Genomic DNA, 19,964 nt, shown 5'->3' with positions numbered 1-19,964 from the left:
CTAATATATGATGAATATTCGTCCATATATTCGCAAAATATCGCAAATTCGAATATAGCCTATGCTGCTCAACACTAGTGTCATTATGTTGGCAGTGTTTGGGGGCATTGTATGACAGTACTTGGGCAATAAATGGCTTCCTTATTTGTATCACCATTCGTCATTATGAGGTTCATCAAAATTTGGGCTGTGAAAAAGGTGACCAGTGGCCCATAGCAACCAATCAGGTTGCTTCTTTTAGTTTTCAGAAGTTTTTTTCAAAAATAAAACAGTCTGATTGGTTGCTATGGGGGACTGGTTGACTTTCCTTCTGCACAAGGTTTGATGAATCTCCTCCAATATCATTAGGGTGTAATGGGGGGGGGGGGGGGCAGTTATCAAACTCTGTGTAAAGGAAGAGTTATGCTGTTGCCCACAGCAACCAATCAGATCACTTCTTTCATTTTTCAAAGTCCTTTTTACCCCCTTAACCCTTTAAGGACTCAGGGTTTTTCCGTTTTTGCACTTTCGTTTTTTCCTCCTTACCTTTTAAAAATAATAACCCTTTCAATTTTCCACCTAAAAATCCATATTGTGGCTTATTTTTTGCATCGCCAATTCTACTTTGCAGTGACATTAGTCATTTTACCCAAAAATGCACGGCAAAACGGAAAAAAAATCATTGTGCGACAAAATCGGAAAAAAAACGCCATTTTGTAACTTTTGGGGGCTTCCGTTTCTACGCAGTGCATATTTTGGTGAAAATTACACCTTATCATTATTCTGTAGGTTCATACGGTTAAAATGATACCCTACTTATATAGGTTTGATTTTGTCGCACTTGTGGAAAAAATCATAACTACATGCAGGAAAATTTATACGTTTAAAAATGTCATCTTCTGACCCCTATAACTTTTTTATTTTTCCACATACAGGGCGGTATGAGAACTTATTTTTTGCGCCGTGATCTGAAGTTTTTATCGGTATGATTTTTGTTTTCATCGGACTTTTTGATCACTTTTTATTCATTTTTTAATGGTATAAAAAGTGACCAAAATACGCTTTTTTGGACTTTGGAATTTTTTTGCGCGTACGCCATTGACCGTACTGTTTAATTAATTATATATTTTTATAGTTCGGACATTTACGCACGCGGCGATACCACATATGTTTATTTAATTTTTTTACACTGTTTTATTTTTTTTATGGGAAAAGGGGGGTGATTCAAACTTTTATTAGGGAAGGGGTTAAATGACCTTTATTAACACTTTTTTTTTACATTTTTTTTGCAGTGTTATAGGTCCCATAGGGACCTATAACACTGCACACACTGATCTCTCATCCTGATCACAGACGTGTATTAACACGCCTGTGATCAGTGTTATCGGCGCTTGACTGCTCCTGCCTAAATCTCAGGCACGGAGCAGTCATTCGCCGATCGGACACCGAGGAGGCAGGTAAGGGCCCTCCCGGTGTCCGGTCAGCTGTTCGGGACGCCGCGATTTCACCGCGGCGGTCCCGAACAGCCCGACTGAGCAGCCGGGTCACTTTCACTCTCACTTTAGAAGCGGCGGTCAGCTTTGGCCGCTGCTTCTAAAGGGTTAATACCGCACATCGCCGCGATCGGCGATGTGTGGTATTAGCCGCGGGTCCTGGCCGTTGATGAGCGCCGGGACCGACGCGATATGATGCTGGATCGCGGCGCGATCCCGCTTCATATCGCGGGAGCCGGCGCAGGACGTAAATATACGTCCTGCGTCATTAAGGGGTTAAGGACCCAGCCCATTTATACCTTAAGGACCCTGCCATTTTTCGCATATCTGACCACTGTCCCTTTAAGTATTAATAACTTTGGGATGCTTTTACTTTTCATTCTGATTCCGAGACAGTTTTTTCGTGACATATTCTACTTTATGTCAGTGGTAAATTTTTGTCGATACTTGCATCATTTCTTGGTGAAAAATTCCAAAATTTGTTGAAAAAATTGTAATTTTTTATTTTTTTTACTTTGAAGCTCTCTGCTTATAAGGAAAATGGATATTCCAAATAATTTATATATTAGTTCACATATACAATATGCCTGCTTTAGGTTTGCATTATAAAGTTGACATGTTTTTACTTTTGGAAGACATCAGAGGGCTTCAAAGAATAGCAGCAATTTTCCAAAATTTCAAAACATTTTCAAAATCTGAATTTTTCAGGAACCAGTTCAGTTTCGAAGTGGATTTGAAGGGCCTTCATATTAGAAATACCCCATAAATGACCCCATTATAAAAACTGCACCCCTCAAAGTATCCAAAATGACATTCAGTAAGTGTGTTAACCCTTTAGGTGTTTCACAGGAATAGCAGCAAAGTGAAGGAGAAAATTCAAAATCTTCATTTTTTTTTACACTCGCATGTTCTTGTATACCCAGTTTTTGAATTTTTACAAGTGGTAATAGGAGAAGACCCCCAAAATTTGTAACCCAATTTTTCTCGAGTAAGGAAATACCTCATATGTGTATGTCAAGTATTGGGAGGGCGAAGTAGAGGGCTCAGAAGTGAAATGGTTTTTGGGGGGCATGTCACATATAGGAAGCTCCTATGTGCTAGAACAGCATAACACCCCACATGGCATACCATTTTGGAAACTGCACCCCTCAAGGCACATAACAAGGTGTCCAGTGAGCCTTAAAACCTCACATGTGTTTGACGACTTTTCGTTAAAGTCGGACGTGTAAATAAAATTTTTTTTCACTAAAGTGCATTTTTTTCCCCAAATTTACCATTTTTACAAAGGGTGATGGGAGAAAATGCCCCTCAAAATTTGTAACCCCATCTCTTCTGAGTGTGGAAATACCTCATGTTAGGACATAAAATGTTCTGCGGGCGAACTACAATCCTCAGAAGAGAAGGAGTCACATTTGACTTTTGGAAAGCAAATTTTGTTGAAATGGTTTTTGGGGGGCCTGTCGCATTTCGGAAGCCGCCCCTGTGGTGCCAGAACAGCAACAAAAAAAAAAAAAAACACATGTCATTCTATTTTGGAAACTACACCCCTTAAGGAACGTAACAAGGGGTACAGTGACCCTTAACACCTCACAGGTGTTTGACGACTTTTTGTTAAAGTTGGATGTGTAAATGGAAAAAAAAAATGTTTTCCCTAAAATGCATTTTTTCCCCAAATTTTACATTTTTACAAGGAGTAATAGGAGAACATGCCCCCCAAAATATGTAACCCCATTTCTTCTGAGTATGGAAATACCCCATGTGTGGACATCAAATGCTCAGAAGAGGAGGAGAGCCATTGAGCTTTTGGAGAGGGAATTTGTTTGGAATGGAAGTAAGGGGCCATGTGCGTTTACAAAGCCCCCCGTGGTGCCAGAACAGTGGACCCCCACATGTGACCCCATTTTGGAAACTACACCCCTCATATAATTTAATAAGGGGTGCAGTGAGTATTTACACCCCACTGGCGTTTGACAGATTTTTGGAACAGTGGGCTGTGCAAATGAAAACTTTTATTTTTCATTTTCACGTACCACTGTTCCAAAAATCTGTCAGACACCTATGGGGCTTAAATGCTCACTGTACCCCTTATTACATTATGTGAAGGGTGTAGTTTCCAAAATGGGATTACATGTGGGGAGATTTGTAAACACACATGGCCTTCAATTCCGGACAAATTCTCTCTTCAAAATCCCAATGGCGCTCCTTCTCTTCTGAGCATTGTAGTGCACCCGCAGAACACTTTAAATCCACATATGGGGTATGTTCTTACTCAGAAGAAATGGGGTTACAAATTTTGGGGGGCTTTTTTCCTATTTTCCCTTGTGAAAATGAAAAATTTAGGGTAACACCAGCATTTTAGTGAACATTTTTTTTTTTCGTTTTCCCATCCAACTTTAATGAAAATTCGTCAAACACCTGTGGGGTGTTAAGGCTCAATATACCCCTTGTCACGTTCCGTGAGGGGTGTAGTTTACAAAATGGGGTCACATGTGGGTATTTATTATTTTTTTGCGTTTATGTCAGAACCGCTGTAAAATATGCCACCCCTGTGCAAATCACCAATTTAGGCCTCAAATGTACATGATGAACTCTCACTCCTGAGACTTGTTGTACCTCCGCAGAGCATTTTACACCCATATATGGGGTATTTCACTCAGCAGAAATTGTGTTACAAATTTTCGGGGTCTTTTTTTGCTTTTACTGCTTGTGAAAATAAAAAGTATGGGGAACACCAACATGTTAGTGTAAATTTTTTTTTTTATACTAACAGGCTGGTGTAGCCCCCAACTTTTCCATTTTATAAGGGGTAAAAGGAGAAAAAGCCCCCCAAAATTTGTAGTGCAATTTCTCCTGAGTAAGGAAATACCCCATATGTGGCCGTAAACTGTTGCCTTGAAATACGACAGGGCTAAGGAGTGTGAGAGTGCCAAGTGCATTTGAGGACTAAATTTGGGATTTGCATAGTATATATATTGCGACATTGTTGCAAGGAAAGGGTGTATTTCCCTAGCAAACCCTGAAGAAACCTCCACCTGTGGCCTAATTAATGAGGTAGCAGAGAGGGGATTGTTTATGATATGCTGGATTGTTTAGTTAGTGACTAGACGGTCTAGGGTTTTGTTTTTTTTCTGTGTTATGTTTTTATTTATCCTGCAACCTGTCTAATAAAGCTGGTGAGGGTCCGGACTTGCATAAAGTACTGTTGTTTGCATGCTGATTGAAGGAAACGTGTCCTGTGGCGGTGTCAAGGACGATCCCAGAGCTATCCCCAGGGAGAAATTCTTACAATATATGTATACATACATGTTATACATTATTTTTGTACTGTTTGGCTTAAGTACCCATAATAGGGTATTATATGATGATGGCAGATCCATTGTAAATGAATATGTAGTCAAAGAATACACTTAAGAATGTAGGGTAGGTTATGTACACAATGTAATAAAGCAGCAGGAAATGCTAGCAGAATGCTTGGATGTATAGGGAGAGGTATAAGCAGTAGAAAGAGTGAAGTGCTCATACCGCAATACAGAGCACTGGTGAGGCCTCACTTGGAGTATTGTGCGCAATACTGGAGGCGGTATCTCCAGAAATATGTAGATACTCTAGAGAGAGATCAGAGAAGAGCTACTAAACTGGTACATGGATTGCAGGATAAAACTTACCAGGAATGGTTAAAGGTTGTTACATTTTAACATGTATAGCTTGGAGAAAAGAAGAGACAGAGGGAATATGATAGAGACTTTTAAATACATAAAGGGAATCAACACGGTAAAGGAGGAGACTATATTTAAAAGAAGAAAAACTAGCACAAGAGGACATAGTTTTACATTAGAGGGACAAAAGTTTATGCCTTAATATGAGGAAGTATTATGTTACTGAGAGAGTAGTGGATGCATGGAATAGCCTTCCTGTAGAAGTGGTAGCTGGATGCATGCAATGGGTAGGTATAAGGCTATCCATCATATAAGATAGGGCCAGGGACTATTCATAGTATTCAGAATATTGCGCAACTAGATGGGCCGAATGATTCTTATCTGCTGAAATGTTCTATGTTTCTATACACAATATATAAATACATTAATCCCTTTTAAATGCGTGTGCCATATCTCAACCATATTTATTAGAGTACATGAGGAATCCACGCTTTTCAGGTCTCAGAACCTATTATTAGCTTTGGATGTTTGAAATTGGCTTATATTAAAGTAGTGCAAACATTTCAAGACCACACAAAAAATAAACTTACTTGATTTGAGTAGAGCTGCGAGCGCTCCGACAGCGGCCCTAAAGATAATAAAAGGAAAAAAAGAAAGTCAGTTTTGTCAATATTTCCCATTAGTGTTTGAAGCCTCTTCACCTGCTTCTTAATACAGGAGGTGTGTAACCTGGAGTAGATGTTTAGTGAGATCACAGACGGTACACACATTCTCCTTCAACATAAACAAGTCACAAATTGAAAAGAGTGCAACAGGTTTAGACATTTAATTAAAAAAAACAACATGCAGGTTTCTTTTTTCTTTTTCTTTTATTTAATTCAGAATCCAGAAGGTCATACAGGTCTTGCAGTGTTGCATGTATTTACATCTGTCAGAATAATCTGCCCTATAACACCTGATGAAGCATAACACAATTTATTTTTGTCAGGTTTGCAGAAAACAAAACAAAAACAAAAAAAACCTCTTGGGTATACATCAGGAGTTCCACAAGAATCTGGTTGCACAAAAGTGAATGTTGGTTCCCAATAATTCTTCCGTGCTGCTCTTGGTCTCTGATACTCTCTTCTACTGCCTGCCCTACCTTTTTGAAATTTGCAAGGTTTCCCCAATCACTCTATTAATATTGTCCTGCTCCTCCATAGGTCCTTGTGGTTGGCATAGCACTGTCTTACACTAAAACCCAACCAACCTTGGCTGTAAGCATATACCTTGCAAAGATATAGGAATATGGCCCGCAGGCCACAAGGTGACTAATACAGTCCCTGTCCAAGTCCTTTTTGAAAAGGGGTACAGAAATAATATATACATGGATATATACTGTATAATATATGGCTTCATATACACAGTGCTGCAATGTTGCAGGATACACTCAGTTCTTTTTATCCTCTGTGTTGTACAGGAGAAGGTTTTTTTCTTAGAGGCTGTAATGTGTCACTGCTTATTTTAACTTCCACAGCAGACCCCTTAGGCAGTACATGCTGTTAAAGGGATACTCTCGTGGAAATCTTTATTTTTTTATTTTTTTAAATCAACTGATGCCAAAAAGTTTAACAGATTTGTAAATTACTTCTATTAAAATTTTTTAATCCTTCCAGTACTTATTAGCTGCTGAATACTACAGAGGGAATTGTTTTCTTTTTGAAACGCAGAGCTCTCTGCTGACATCATGACCACAGTGCTCTCTGCTGACATCTCTGTCCATTTTAAAGGGGTACTCCGGCCCTGAGACATCTTATCCCCTATCTAAGGGATAGGGCTAAGATGTCTCACTGCAGGGGTTCCGCCGCGGGGGACCCTGGCAATCTTGTATTCGCCACCCACCTGTTTGTGAGCTGGCACCATGGCTTACAGCTCAAACAGGTGGGTGGCGGATACAAGATTGCGGGGGTCCCCAGCGGCGGCACCACCACGGTGAGACATCTTATCCCCTATTCTTTGGATAGGGGATAAGATGTCTCAGGGCCGGAGTACCCCTTTAAGAAATGTCCAGAGTAGGAGAAAATCCCCATAGCAAACATATGCTGCTGTGGACAGTTCCTAAAATGGACAGAGATGTCAGCAGAGAACACTGTGCTTGTGATCTCAGCAGAGAGCTCTGTGTTTCAAAAAGAAAACCTCTGTAGTATACAGACCCTAAAAAGTACTGGGGGATTAAGATTTTTTTAATAGAAGTAATTTACAAATCTGTTTAACTTTCTGGCACCAGTTGAGTTGAATAAAAAAAAAAAGTTTTCCATGGGAGTACCCCTTTAATCTGAGAAACCCCTATTCTGACAGCAAGCTCAGCCTGTTTTGGCTTCTCCTGTCTACGTATCTCAGCATCACCAGCACTTTGGCATCCGGCTCAGCTTGGACTCACACCTTTGCCTGAAAGACGGCATTTTCACAGCAATCTGAATATTTACATTAGACTCATTCCTAAAATAACAGATTCATTGACAAGTTTTTCTGGGCAAATCAAATATTTTACAATTGCCAAATAATAAAAAAAAAAAGAACTTAGACATCAGTCTATTGAAGGCCTCAGCCTATTCAAAGAAGCAATCTGGAATTGTTTTTCTATATAGTTTATTACAGCATATGTATTAGAGAATCCTGTAGAGGTTCTCATAAGTGGCTTGAGGTCAGTTAACAATATGTCCAGTTTTGAGGCGTTTTTTCATTCGAAGTATGTTTTTCAACACAAGGCGAAAATGAATTGTCCTATGATCTCAATTGAGGTGTTTTATGAAGACCTGTAGCCTTACTGCTGTGTTCACAAATATTTTTTTTCTTTTTTATAAGTTTTTACTGCATTTTAATTTTCTACTGGGATAAAAAACATGGCACATTTTACTATGATTTGCAAATTGAACCTCTTTTTTTCTTTTGCAGCGATTTTGAGAAAATGATGGCAAAAACAGAAAAAAAACGATGCACTGTGTGAACACCACAGCCTCATGAGAAGTGTATATAATGCCATTATCTACGGTAAAGAACATGTTACATTGTGGCGCTATATAATGCCATTATCTACGGTAAAGAACATGTTACATTGTGGCGCTATATAATGCCATTATCTACGGTAAAGAACATGTTACATTGTGGCGCTATATAATGCCATTATCTACGGTAAAGAAGATGTTACATTGTGGCGCTATATAATGCCATTATCTACTGTAAAGAACATGTTACATTGTGGCGCTATATAATGCCATTATCTACGGTAAAGAAGATGTTACATTGTGGCGCTATATAATGCCATTATCTACGGTAAAGAAGATGTTACATTGTGGCGCTATATAATGCCATTATCTACGGTAAAGAAGATGTTACATTGTGAAGTGATGAAACTGCTCACCTTAGCGTGTTGCGCCAACAGGCACCACAATGATCACCACTTTGTTTGCAGAAGGTCTGTTGTCTGGGAGCAGCTTGCAGTCGGTACCGTCAAGGAGCGGCGTAGGATACAAGACTTTTGTAACGCCTGCGCTCCAACCGGACATGCAAGCAGTGAGCGCTCTTTTGCCCATGTCCACGCTGCCGGCGGGGCTGGGATTCACATCGCGGGATGCACCCGAATGCGAATCCCAGCCAGTCACTCACCTCCCTCATCATGCCCCCACCTCCTCGGGTGCGCGTGCCAGAGCTCTCACTCTTAAAGGGCCAGTGCTCATTTAATCAAGTGACTACACCTGCACCCTGGTCCTTAAATATCAGCTCCTCCCTTGGTTCCCTGCTGGATCTTTGGTTGTCTATTGCCATTGTGAAAGTCCTGTGTCTCTGTTACTGTGTACCAGTTCCTTGCTACCTTACCTCCCCTGCACCTGTGTTTCCTGCCCTGACCTACTGCCATCTTGCCACGTCCTGCCAGTCTCCTTCTGTGCCACGCCACCTCCCAGCTACCTCTGTGGACGAGTCATACCAGGGGTAGCGACCTGAGTGCCGTCTGCCATAGCAAGACCATCCCGCTTTGCAGCAGGCTCTGGTGTAAACCAGCGATACCTTAGACTCCGCTCCCTAGCACGGCTCTCATCATCATCCACACAGGCCCAGAGGATCCACCACCTGCCGTGACCATAACAACCTTCTTCGTCAGGTCCAAATTGACCTGACGAAGATGAGGGATCCCTTTGAAACACGTTGTCCTTGCATGCACATATGTATATACTGTACTTAAATAAAAGCACGTATTGTACAAAGAACATCATTTCATCCTTGGTGAAGCGCTACGGCCAGAAGTCGGATTTTTAAGAAGAAGGGAATCCTTGCCAGGAGACAAGCATCTCTACATATGCGTCATGTAACTTTCTGTGAGTCAGACTGGTGATCACAAGACAGAACGAAAGTAACAAAACACATAGATGCAGCTGTGCTGAAATTAAACAAATTGCACTGTATGATTAGTGAGTGTGCAAGTCATGGGCAAATTGAAGGGGCTCTTAAATCCTCCATGACATACTTGTGTTTCTTTTAGACAGTTTTTAATTATCTCCACATTGTCTTTTCAGGTCCATTTTAAAGGACATTTGGGAGGAACACCCAAACTGTAGGACTTACCATGAAACACAAGAAAATATCCCCTGTGAAATATATACATTTTACATAGTTCATTGTGAAACACACAGTAGCACAGAGGCTGAATATTAGTACATCTTGCCGGCTTTTCAGATCTCTAAGACGTCAAGAACAGATGTGGAAACATATCAATTTTTAAAGCTAATCCAATAAACATTGAGCTAGATAAAATAAAATGTCTGAGAAAACTGGATTAAAGCAGATGAGTGATAAGCACCATGATATAGGCATGGCATAATAAAAAGCGCTAGGCCTGATCTCATTTATTTGTACAATTCTGCGTTCTCCATCTCGAGGTCATGTTACCATGGTTTCTGCAAAAACACAGACCTCAAGACCTAAAGAGACAAGGTCTGGAGTTAACAGTTTATGTGCTAGAGGCACCTGCATGCAGGAATGCCTCACTGGCGACTATTGTTATGAAGGTATTCAGACACCCGGGCCTGGTGCCAGAGTGGACAGAGCTTGAGGTTATTGTGAGCCGCATTCACAAGATGACCCCTGGAATTAGCAGAGCTCGACTGCTCCGCACAAAGCACTTAATTTAATTAAACTTCAGTCTCTCAGAGAGCAGGTCTACATGTGGGATTCTGACAGCCTGCCAGCTGCTGCATCTGATGAGAGACTGGCACCGACTGGCACTATTGCCAGACATCTATATACCTAACACATTTTCTGCACTCTCAATTCGCTCAGTTGTAGAGCTGTACTTACATTGCACTAAAATTAGGAATTAGTAGTAGAAAAATCCATATGGTGTTGTAAGAACAAAAAAAGAATCCTAATTTACTGGTTTGAGCCAAAGCCAGAAAAAAATTATATTAGGGCCAATGCATACAGCATTTGTGCAGAGCAATCGATAACCATAGAAGAGTATGGCCTTTACTGATCCTTTGCCTGCTTTCCACACTTTCATATAGATGTGTACAGATGTTTCCAGAAAAAGGGGAGAGCGCACAGTAAGCGATATTACCTTATATAACTTGCAATTCTGTCCTCGGTGACCTATGTCAGTGTCTCCTGCGGGGTGCACATACACATATGTGAAGTATCAATATGGAATAAACGAAGAGCACGTACGTGCACTCACCGCTTGGCAGAGACAGTTGAATCTGGAAGTCCGATGACGGGGTTCCGGGTCACGGCATAGGCATTGGTATGTGGAGCTCGGAGGCTACGCTGGCAGTTTCCCACACAAGTGCATGCTTCTTCCGGCCTCTCAGAGGCCGGAAGAAGCACGCACTTACGTGCGAAACTGCCGGCGAAGCCTCTGAGCGCCACATACCAATGCCTATGCCGTGACCCGGAACCCCGTCATCGGACTTCCAGATTCAACTGTCTCTGCCAAGCGGTGAGTGCACGTACGTGCTCTTCGTTTATTCCGTGTACAGATGTGTTTTTTCTTTTTTTCCCCCCCATGGGATTCCACACAAATACCTCCGTACTTATGGCACTAGAGCGACTTGTGAATGGCGCTGTAAAGGATCTGTGCATGGTGTTGCAGTATGTTACTTAAACAAATGCAGTGTGGATTTTGAATCAATAAATAAAATAAACAGAAAAGCAATAAAGCGAAAGAATACAAAGCCTCATTCAGTCACGACACAAAAAAAAAAGCAAAAAAAGTTGTGGCTGCTGAAATGCAGACAGTCAAGATTAAATATATTTTGCTCATCTTTAAATGGTACCTGTCAACATCAATGAAATTTAATATATGATAGATTAGCCTATTTGAATTACTTTTCTATTATACTTCTTAATAAAATTTAGTTACTTTTTATGTCAAATTAACCTATAAAAGTTTGGCCACCAGAGGTCCTCCTTCTTGTCCTGCCTGCAGTCCTGCTTGCAGATTGTCTCCTGCAGCAGCCTGGCAGAGATAAAGGCCGGAAATGCAGGTGGGACATCAGCTCAGCACAGTGTGTAGAGTGTATAGAGCAGAATATTTTAGCTCCATTTCCCGTTGAGCTGAGCTCACAGACTGTAGAATTTAGTTAAAGTTCAGAGCTGAAGGTTTGTGCATTCTCAGCCAACCACAGCTCATCACACATCGTACTACTCTTGGCTGTATGTTCAAAGCAGCATAGCAGAGAGAGGGAAGAAGTTACCCCTGCAGGGCTTCAGATGATGTCCCACCTGCTAGGTAACGCCCCTTCCCAGTCTGTGGAGCTGAGACTGAGCTGAGTACAATATCAAGGTAGAAAACTAAAAAATTATAAAAATAAAGGCCGGTGGGGATTTATTATGATGGGGGAGTGAATTGGGAGGGTTAAAAGATGTATCAAGATCATGACAGGTACTTGTGGTGGCCCAGTATGGGAGTTGTTACCCCGTACCCTTGCTGCCCTGTCAGGCAGCCTCCTTGCTGTGTCCCCTGCGCTTCCCCTGCATCTGTTCTACTGTAATTGTATATTATCCCCTATGTTATGTATATAAGAATGTTGTATATTTATGAAAGGTTAACATTTGATCACCAGTTGTCATGTGAGTTGTCATGTGACTCTTACCCAGGAGGTATCAGTGACCAGGTGACTTAAGGGTGACCAATGGGACCACAACAGAGTCTCCCCCATAATAGCCCTGGGAGGAGTCTCTTCTCCCTCTTCCTGAGTCTTTGCTGAGGTGCAGTCGAGCCTAAGAGTGTGTCTGGAGTCATAGGAGCCTCATGTCAAGTCTGCAGCCACCAGCTACAAGTCTACAAGTAAGCTAAAGTCACAGCTTAGTCTGTCTCCAGTTAAGTCAAATCAGTCACTGTCATCTATTTTCAAGTCAATGTGGCCTGCACTAAATTGTCCAAAACCACTGCAAGTCCCAGCAAGCCCTTAGGCTCTCTGAAGTCACTGGTCACCTCCGTGGGCCTGGCTCCACTGTATAGACTGTATCATCTGTCACTCAGTAAAGCTACTGTTGTCTGTAACTTGGTGTCGGAGTCATTATTTCCCCGTGCCTAGTCCAGGATCCAGCGGTATACCTTTGGGTGGTATTGAGGATAAACCACATCCTGGCATCACAAATATAAGTATTTAATGCCATCTGTCCCTAGGGTCATTCCATCTGCCCTGAATCTCACACCCCATACCACATACTCTTTAACCCCTTCCCGCAGAATGTCATATATAAACGCCGGGTTGTGCAGTGCATTCGCGCATCCCGGCGTTTATAAATGACATTCAGTTAACCCGGCGATGCGCAGCATCGCACGGGTTAACTGGCAGAAGTCCCGCTGTTTCCAGCAGGGGACAACTTCTGCTTCACCCCCAGGACCATCCATTGATGGCCCTGGTCAGCGATCACTGTGATTGGTCCCTGTGGACCAATCACAGTGATCTGGGGTGAAAGTTCAGATCCCCCGCACTGCCCGCCCCTGGAAGTCGGGCAGAATGGGGGACGAAGGCTGCAGGGGCTCGCGGGGACCTGCGGCATTCGGGGGGAACACGTGGGGACCGGCGGACTTACCTGATCCAGCGGTGGGACCGAGGAGCAGCGCGGGATCGGCCACGTGGACGAGCAGCGACGTGACCGGCAGGTAAGTATGTGGTCCTCAGAGGCAGCAGTGAAGATCTTCACTGCTGCTTCTAGGAGTCTGAAAACTACAACTCCCAGCATGCCTAGACAGCCTTTGGCTGTCTGGGCATGCTGGGTGTTGTAGTTTTGGAACATCTGGAGGGCCCCCGTTTGGAGACCATTGTATAATGGTCTCCAATCTGTGCTCTTCCAGCTGTTGCAAAACTACAACTCCCAGCATGCACTGACTGTCCAGGCATGCTGGGAGTTTTAGTTCAGCAACATCTGGCCCTTCAGATGTTGCCGAACTACAACTCCCAGCATGCCCTTCAGCTGTCTGGGCATGCTGGGAGTTGTAGTTTTGCAACAGCTGGAGACACACTGGTTGGGAAACATTGTCTGTTTCTAACTCAGTGTTTCCTAACCTGTGTGCCTCCAGCTGTTGCAAAACTATAACTCCCAGCATGCACTAACAGACCATGCATGCTGGGAGTTGTAGTTTTGCAACATCTGGAGGGCCCCAGTTTGGAGACCATTGTATAATGGTCTCCAATCTGTGCTCTTCCAGCTGTTGCAAAACTACAACTCCCAGTATGCACTGACTGTCCAGGCATGCTGGGAGTTTTAGTTCAGCAACATCTGGCCCTTCAGATGTTGCCGAACTACAACTCCCAGCATGCCCTTCAGCTGTCTGGGCATGCTGGGAGTTGTAGTTTTGCAACAACTGGAGACACACTGGTTGGGAAACATTGTCTGTTTCTAACTCCGTGTTTCCTAACCTGTGTGCCTCCAGCTGTTGCAAAACTATAACTCCAAGCATGCACTAACAGACCATGCATGCTGGGAGTTGTGGTTTTGCAACAGCTGGTGCACCCCCCCCCCCCTGTGAATGTACAGGGTACATTCACATGGGCGAGGCTTTTACAGTGGGTTTCTCGCATCTTGAGATGCAGCAAATTTTGCGCTGGGAAACTCGCTGTAATCCCCTCCCATGTGACTGTACCCTAAAAACACTACACTACACTAACACAAAATAAAATAAAAAGTTAAAAACACTACATATACACATACCCCTACACAGCCCCCCTCCCCTCCCCAATAAAAATGAAAAACGTCCGGTACGCCACTGTTTCCAAAGCAGAGCCTCCAGCTGTTGAAAAACAACAACTCCCAGTATTGCCGGACAGCCGTTGACTGTCCACGCATGCTGGGAGTTTTGCAACAGCTGGAGGCACCCTGTTTGGGAATCACTGGCGTAGAATAACCCTATGTCCACCCCTATGCAAATCCCTAATTTAGGCCTCAAATGCGCACGGCGCTCTCACTTTGGAGCCCTGTCGTATTTCAAGGCAACAGTTTAGGGCGACATATTGGGTATCGCCGTACTCGGGAGAAATTGCGTTACAAGGTTTGGGGGGCTTTTTCTTCTTTAACCCTTCATGAAAAGGAAATGTTGGGGTCTACACCAGAATGTTAGTGTAAAAAAATTAAATTTTTTACACTAACATGCTGATGTTGCCCTATACTTTACATTTTCACAAGAGGTAAAAGGGAAAAAAGCCCCCCAAAATTTGTAACGCAATTTCTCCCGACTACAGAGATACCCCATATGTGAGCGCAAAGTGCTCTGGGGGCGCACAACAAGGCCCAGAAGGGAGAGTGCGCCATGTACATTTGAGGTGATTTGCACAGGGGTGGCTGATTGTTACAGCGGTTTTGACAAACGCAAAAAAAACAAAACCCCACATGTGACCCCATTTCGGAAATGACACCCCTCACGGAATGTAATGAGGGGTGCAGTGAGAATTTACACCCCACTGGTGTCTGACGGATCTTTGGAACAGTGGTCCGTGAAAATGAAAACTTGTACAGCCCACTGTTCCAAAGATCTGTCAGACACCAGTGGGGGGCAAATGCTCACTGTATCCCTTGTTACATTCCTCAAGGGGTCTCGTTTCCAAATGGTATGCCATGTGGGTTTTTTTTTTTGCTGTTCTGGCACCATAGGGGCTTCCTAAATGCAATATGCCCCCCGAGCAAAATTTGCTCTCAAAAAGCCAAATATGACTCCTTCTCTTCTGAGCATTGTAGTTCGCCCATAGTGCACTTCAGGTCCACTTATGGGGTACCTTCATACTCAGAAGAGAAGGGGTTACAAATATTAAGGAGTATTTCCTGCTATTAACCCTTGCAAAAATGTGAAATTTGGGGGGAAACAGACATTTTAGTGGAAATTTTTTTTTTTTTACATATTCAAAAGTCGTGAAACACCTGTGGGGTAATAAGGCTCACTTTATTCCTTGTTACATTCCTCAAGGGGTCTAGTTTCCAAAATGGTATGCCATGTGTTTTTTTTTTGCTGTTCTGGCACCATAGGGGCTTCCTAAATGCGACATGCCCCCCGAGCAAAATTTGCTCTCAAAAAGCCAAATATGACTCCTTCTCTTCTGAGCATTGTAGTTCGCCCATAGTGCACTTCAGGTCAACTTATGGGGTACCTTCATACTCAGAAGAGAAGGGGTTACAAATATTAAGGAGTATTTCCTGCTATTAACCCTTGCAAAAATGTGAAATTTGGGGGGAAACAGACATTTTAGTGGAAATTTTTTTTTTTTTACATATTCAAAAGTCGTGAAACACCTGTGGGGTAATAAGGCTCACTTTATTCCTTGTTACATTCCTCAAGGGGTCTAGTTTCCAAAATGGTATGCCATGTGTTTTTTTTTTTGCTGTTGTGGCACCATAGGGGCTTCCTAAATGCGACATGCCCCCCGAGCAAAATTTGCTCTCAAAAAGCCAAATATGACTCCTTCTCTTCTGAGCATTGTAGTTCGCCCATAGTGCACTTCAGGTCAACTTATGGGGTACCTCCATACTCAGAAGAGAAGGGGTTACAAATATTGGGGGGTATTTCCTGCTATTAACCCTTGGAAAAATGTGAAATTTGGGGGGAAACACACATTTTTGTGAAAAAAAATTTTTTTTTTTTTTACATATGCCAAAGTCGTGAAACACCTGTGGGGTATTAAGGCTCACTTTATTCCTTGTTATGTTCCTCAAGGGGTCTAGTTTCCAAAATGGTATGCCATGTGAGGGGTTTTTGCTGTTCTGGCACCATAGGGGCTTCCTAAATGCAACATGCCCCCCAAAAACCATTTCAGAAAAACGTACTCTCCAAAATCCCCTTGTCGCTCTTTCCCTTCTGAGCCCTCTACTGCGCCCGCCGAACAATTTACATAGACATATGAGGTATGTGCTTACTCGAGAGAAATTGGGCTACAAATATAAGTATAAATTTTCTCCTTTTACCCCTTGTAAAAATTCAAAAATTGGGTCTACAAGAACATGCGAGTGTAAAAAATGAAGATTGTGAATTTTCTCCTTCACTTTGCTTCTATTCCTGTGAAACACCTAAAGGGTTAAAATGATGACTGAATGTCATTTTGAATACTTTGGGGGGTGCAGTTTTTATAATGGGGTCTTTTGTGGGATATTTCTAATATGAAGACCCTTCAAATCCACTTCAAACCTGAACTGGTCCCTGAAAAATAGTGAGTTTGAAAATTTTGTGAAAAATTGGAAAATTGCTGCTGAACTTTGAAGCCCTCTGGTGTCTTCCAAAAGTAAAAACTCGTCACTTTTATGATGCAAACATAAAGTAGACATATTGTATATGTGAATAAAAAATGTTTTAATTTGTAATATACATTTTCCTTACAAGCAGAGAGCTTCAAAGTTAGAAAAATGCAAAATTTTCTAATTTTTCATCAAATTTACGGATTTTTCACCAAGAAAGGATGCAAGTATCGACAAAAATTTACCACTATGTTAAAGTAGAATATGTCACGAAAAAACAATCTCGGAATCAGAATGATAACTAAAAGCATTCCAGAGTTATTAATGTTTAAAGTGACAGTGGTCAGATGTGCAAAAAACACTCCGGTCCTTAAGGCCAAAATGGGCTTGGTCCTGAAGGGGTTAAGGTCCATTCAAGTCTGGCATCATTAAAGGGGTCATCCAACAAAAAGTGTTTTTAATTTATTTATTTTAAATATGCCCAGACTGCCTGCTTAAATCACTGGCCACAACAGTGTCCCACCTCAGTCAGTGATTGCAGCCAGTCAAGTTCTGCAAAGACCAGGTGTTGGGGTCATCTTCTCAGCCAATCAGTTGCTGCATTGATGTCCTGTCTCAGCCAGTGATTGGCTGAACAGCAATGTGATGTATTGACCACAGCACCAATAAGTCTGGCGTGGCAGAGACCGGGCACCGCAATAACAGAGGCTGCATAGTAGGTAAGTTCAGCCTTTTTATATATAAAAAAAGACATTTTTTGCTGGACAATCCTTCAAAGGTTTAAGGTACACACCTTTAAATAAACAATTACATTTATTTCAACAAAGTGCTTGTAAATACTCTCCCCAATTTAGGCTACTGCCACATCGGCGTAATACTGTTGAATTTTTGCATCTATGTTATATGATGGAGAAGTCCAATGACCTGAACTGACAGCATTATAGAGATCTAGGATGCTGTCGATTCAGGTGTCTAGACCTGCTGCTGTGCCATAATATGGACCCAAAATTGTGACTGTTTTACACTTGTGTGGAAGTGGTCTTTACTGTTATAAAATATGCCACTATTAATAAATGCCATCAATTCAATATTCAAACAGTGTATGAGACATTGACAAAACCCATCATGCCTCATTGCTTATAATTATTCCCTTGACTCTGCTGAACGGTTCCCACTACAAAGCCCATTATATAACTGAATTACATGGTAATCCAGACCCAGGTACTGGCTGCAATGAGTCTGGCTTTTCAAGCCTTTCTTATTTTTCTCTTAATCCCCTATCCTAAACATGTGGTCCATCCCCAGATTTGTTTACAGCGTTGACATGTCTATCATTCCAAAGATTGCAATGCTGAACGGTGACTGAGAAACATTTGGACGCTTATCAGGTCCTGGACAATGTTTTATATTAATAGAAAGTTTGTGCAGCCAACCAAAAATGTATTTAACTTTTCTCTCTTTGCGGTCTTCTCATTTGTCAAGGAGAGTCACTGCAGGCCTCGTATAATGTCAGCCACAACAGAAAAATGCTGCATTCTTGTGCTATCCATAAATAGCCTGCCATATAAAAATAAACATAAACAAAAATGCTATCAAGCTCAACGTACGGAATTAGCACGCTTTCTACCATGGCATACAATGTTATTTACATTTAAGTTTATGCAAGTAGAAAATAAATAGAAAAGATATAAACTTCAATTCCTTGTATTATCCTCTCCACGTGTAGAGCTTTTTAGAAGTGCTGCCTTTTGGCACATCCATGAGTGTGCTTGTTTTATCAGCTCACTTCCTCCTTATCAAGCCATTTGTCAGTACACAAGTCAGCACCGCTCGCCTTTGTCAGTATGGTTGCCAATAAGAGGGACGGAGAAAGTACCAGTACTCATCATCGTAGAGACAAGGCTATCACATAAACACACTATATCAACACAAAGGTGAAAAGCCGCTTCCGAAGATGAAGATTCATATGACATTACTGTGCCTGGTTAATAATAATAATGCTCAAAGCAAAGATTTATCCTTGTGGAGATCATGTATATGCCAAGATTGTGCTGTCATTTATATTGAATCGGACTCTTTTAACGAAATCATTAGGAAATTATATTAAACCCTTTAACCTCTTTAGGAGCGGGTTTGCTCTGGCCTTACAGACAACAGGATTTTTTTTTATCCTTTTCAGTGCACATCATTATACAAAGGCTGTAAAGTTCCTTTATTTTCCCATCAACAAAGCTGTATAAGGACTTGTGTTTTATAGGAGGAGTTGCATTTTTTTTTTATTGGAACCGTTATGAGGAACATATTTGTTGATAACTTTATTTTTACCTTCTAGGAATGTTTTTATGTTGTCGTTACCCAAGAACTGCTTCCAGGACCTGGAATTTCTTTTATTTTTAACTTGGCTTTGTGTTTGTTTTTTTCAGGACGACTCATTTAAAAATAATAATAATAATAATAATGATTTATTAACTTTTATTATTTGTTGAGAAGGTAGAAAATAAATAGTTTCTACCATAATTTTTTTAGGTTTTTCTAAGCAATGTTTCCTGGTGGGAAAACACTGCACCACAAAGTGCTACCGTATTTTCGCCCTATAGGACGCACCGGCGTATAAGACGCACCCAATTTTTAGGGGCAAAATCTAAAAAAATAAAGATTTTGAACCCAATAGTGGTCTTCAACCTGCGGACCTCCAGATGTTGCAAAACTACAACTCCTAGCATGCCCGGACAGCCGTTGGCTGTCCGGGCATGCTGGGAGTTGTAGTTTTGCAACATCTGGAGGTCCGCAGATTGAAGACCACTGCAGGAGGAGGTAATACTCACGTGTCCCCGCCGCTCCGGACCCGTCACCGCTGCCCTGGATGTCGCTCCATCGCGGTCGCCGTGTCCCCGTCGCTCTGGAACGTCTCTGCTGCCGGCCGGGTATCCTCGCTCTCCATCGCCGCCATCACGTTGTTACGCACGCCGACGCGCGTACGCGACGACGTGATGACGAGGTAGGAGAGAGCCGGTCATACAGGGGATCCCTGAACGGAGAAGACACCGAGGAGGCAGGTAAGGTCCCCCCCGGTGTCCTGTAAGCACTAACCCGGCTATTCAGTCGGGCTGTTCGGGACCGCCGGGGTGAAATCGCGGCA

At 42.2% G+C, this 19,964-nt stretch overlaps 1 protein-coding gene across 1 annotated transcript in view; it reads right to left on the bottom strand.

Moving 5' to 3' along the window:
* Positions 1 to 19,964, bottom strand: part of AGBL1 (AGBL carboxypeptidase 1) — a 791,487-nt gene that overhangs the window by 692,183 nt on the left and 79,340 nt on the right. Inside the window, exon 6 of the mRNA XM_056571891.1 lies at positions 5,719 to 5,756. Coding sequence (XP_056427866.1) covers positions 5,719 to 5,756 — 38 coding nt within the window. The remainder of the gene's footprint in view (positions 1 to 5,718; positions 5,757 to 19,964) is intronic.

This window comes from Hyla sarda, chromosome 4 (genome assembly GCF_029499605.1).
Source record: "Hyla sarda isolate aHylSar1 chromosome 4, aHylSar1.hap1, whole genome shotgun sequence".
NCBI classification, from domain to species: domain Eukaryota; kingdom Metazoa; phylum Chordata; class Amphibia; order Anura; family Hylidae; genus Hyla; species Hyla sarda.
This window is presented reverse-complemented; position numbering and strand designations above follow the sequence as displayed.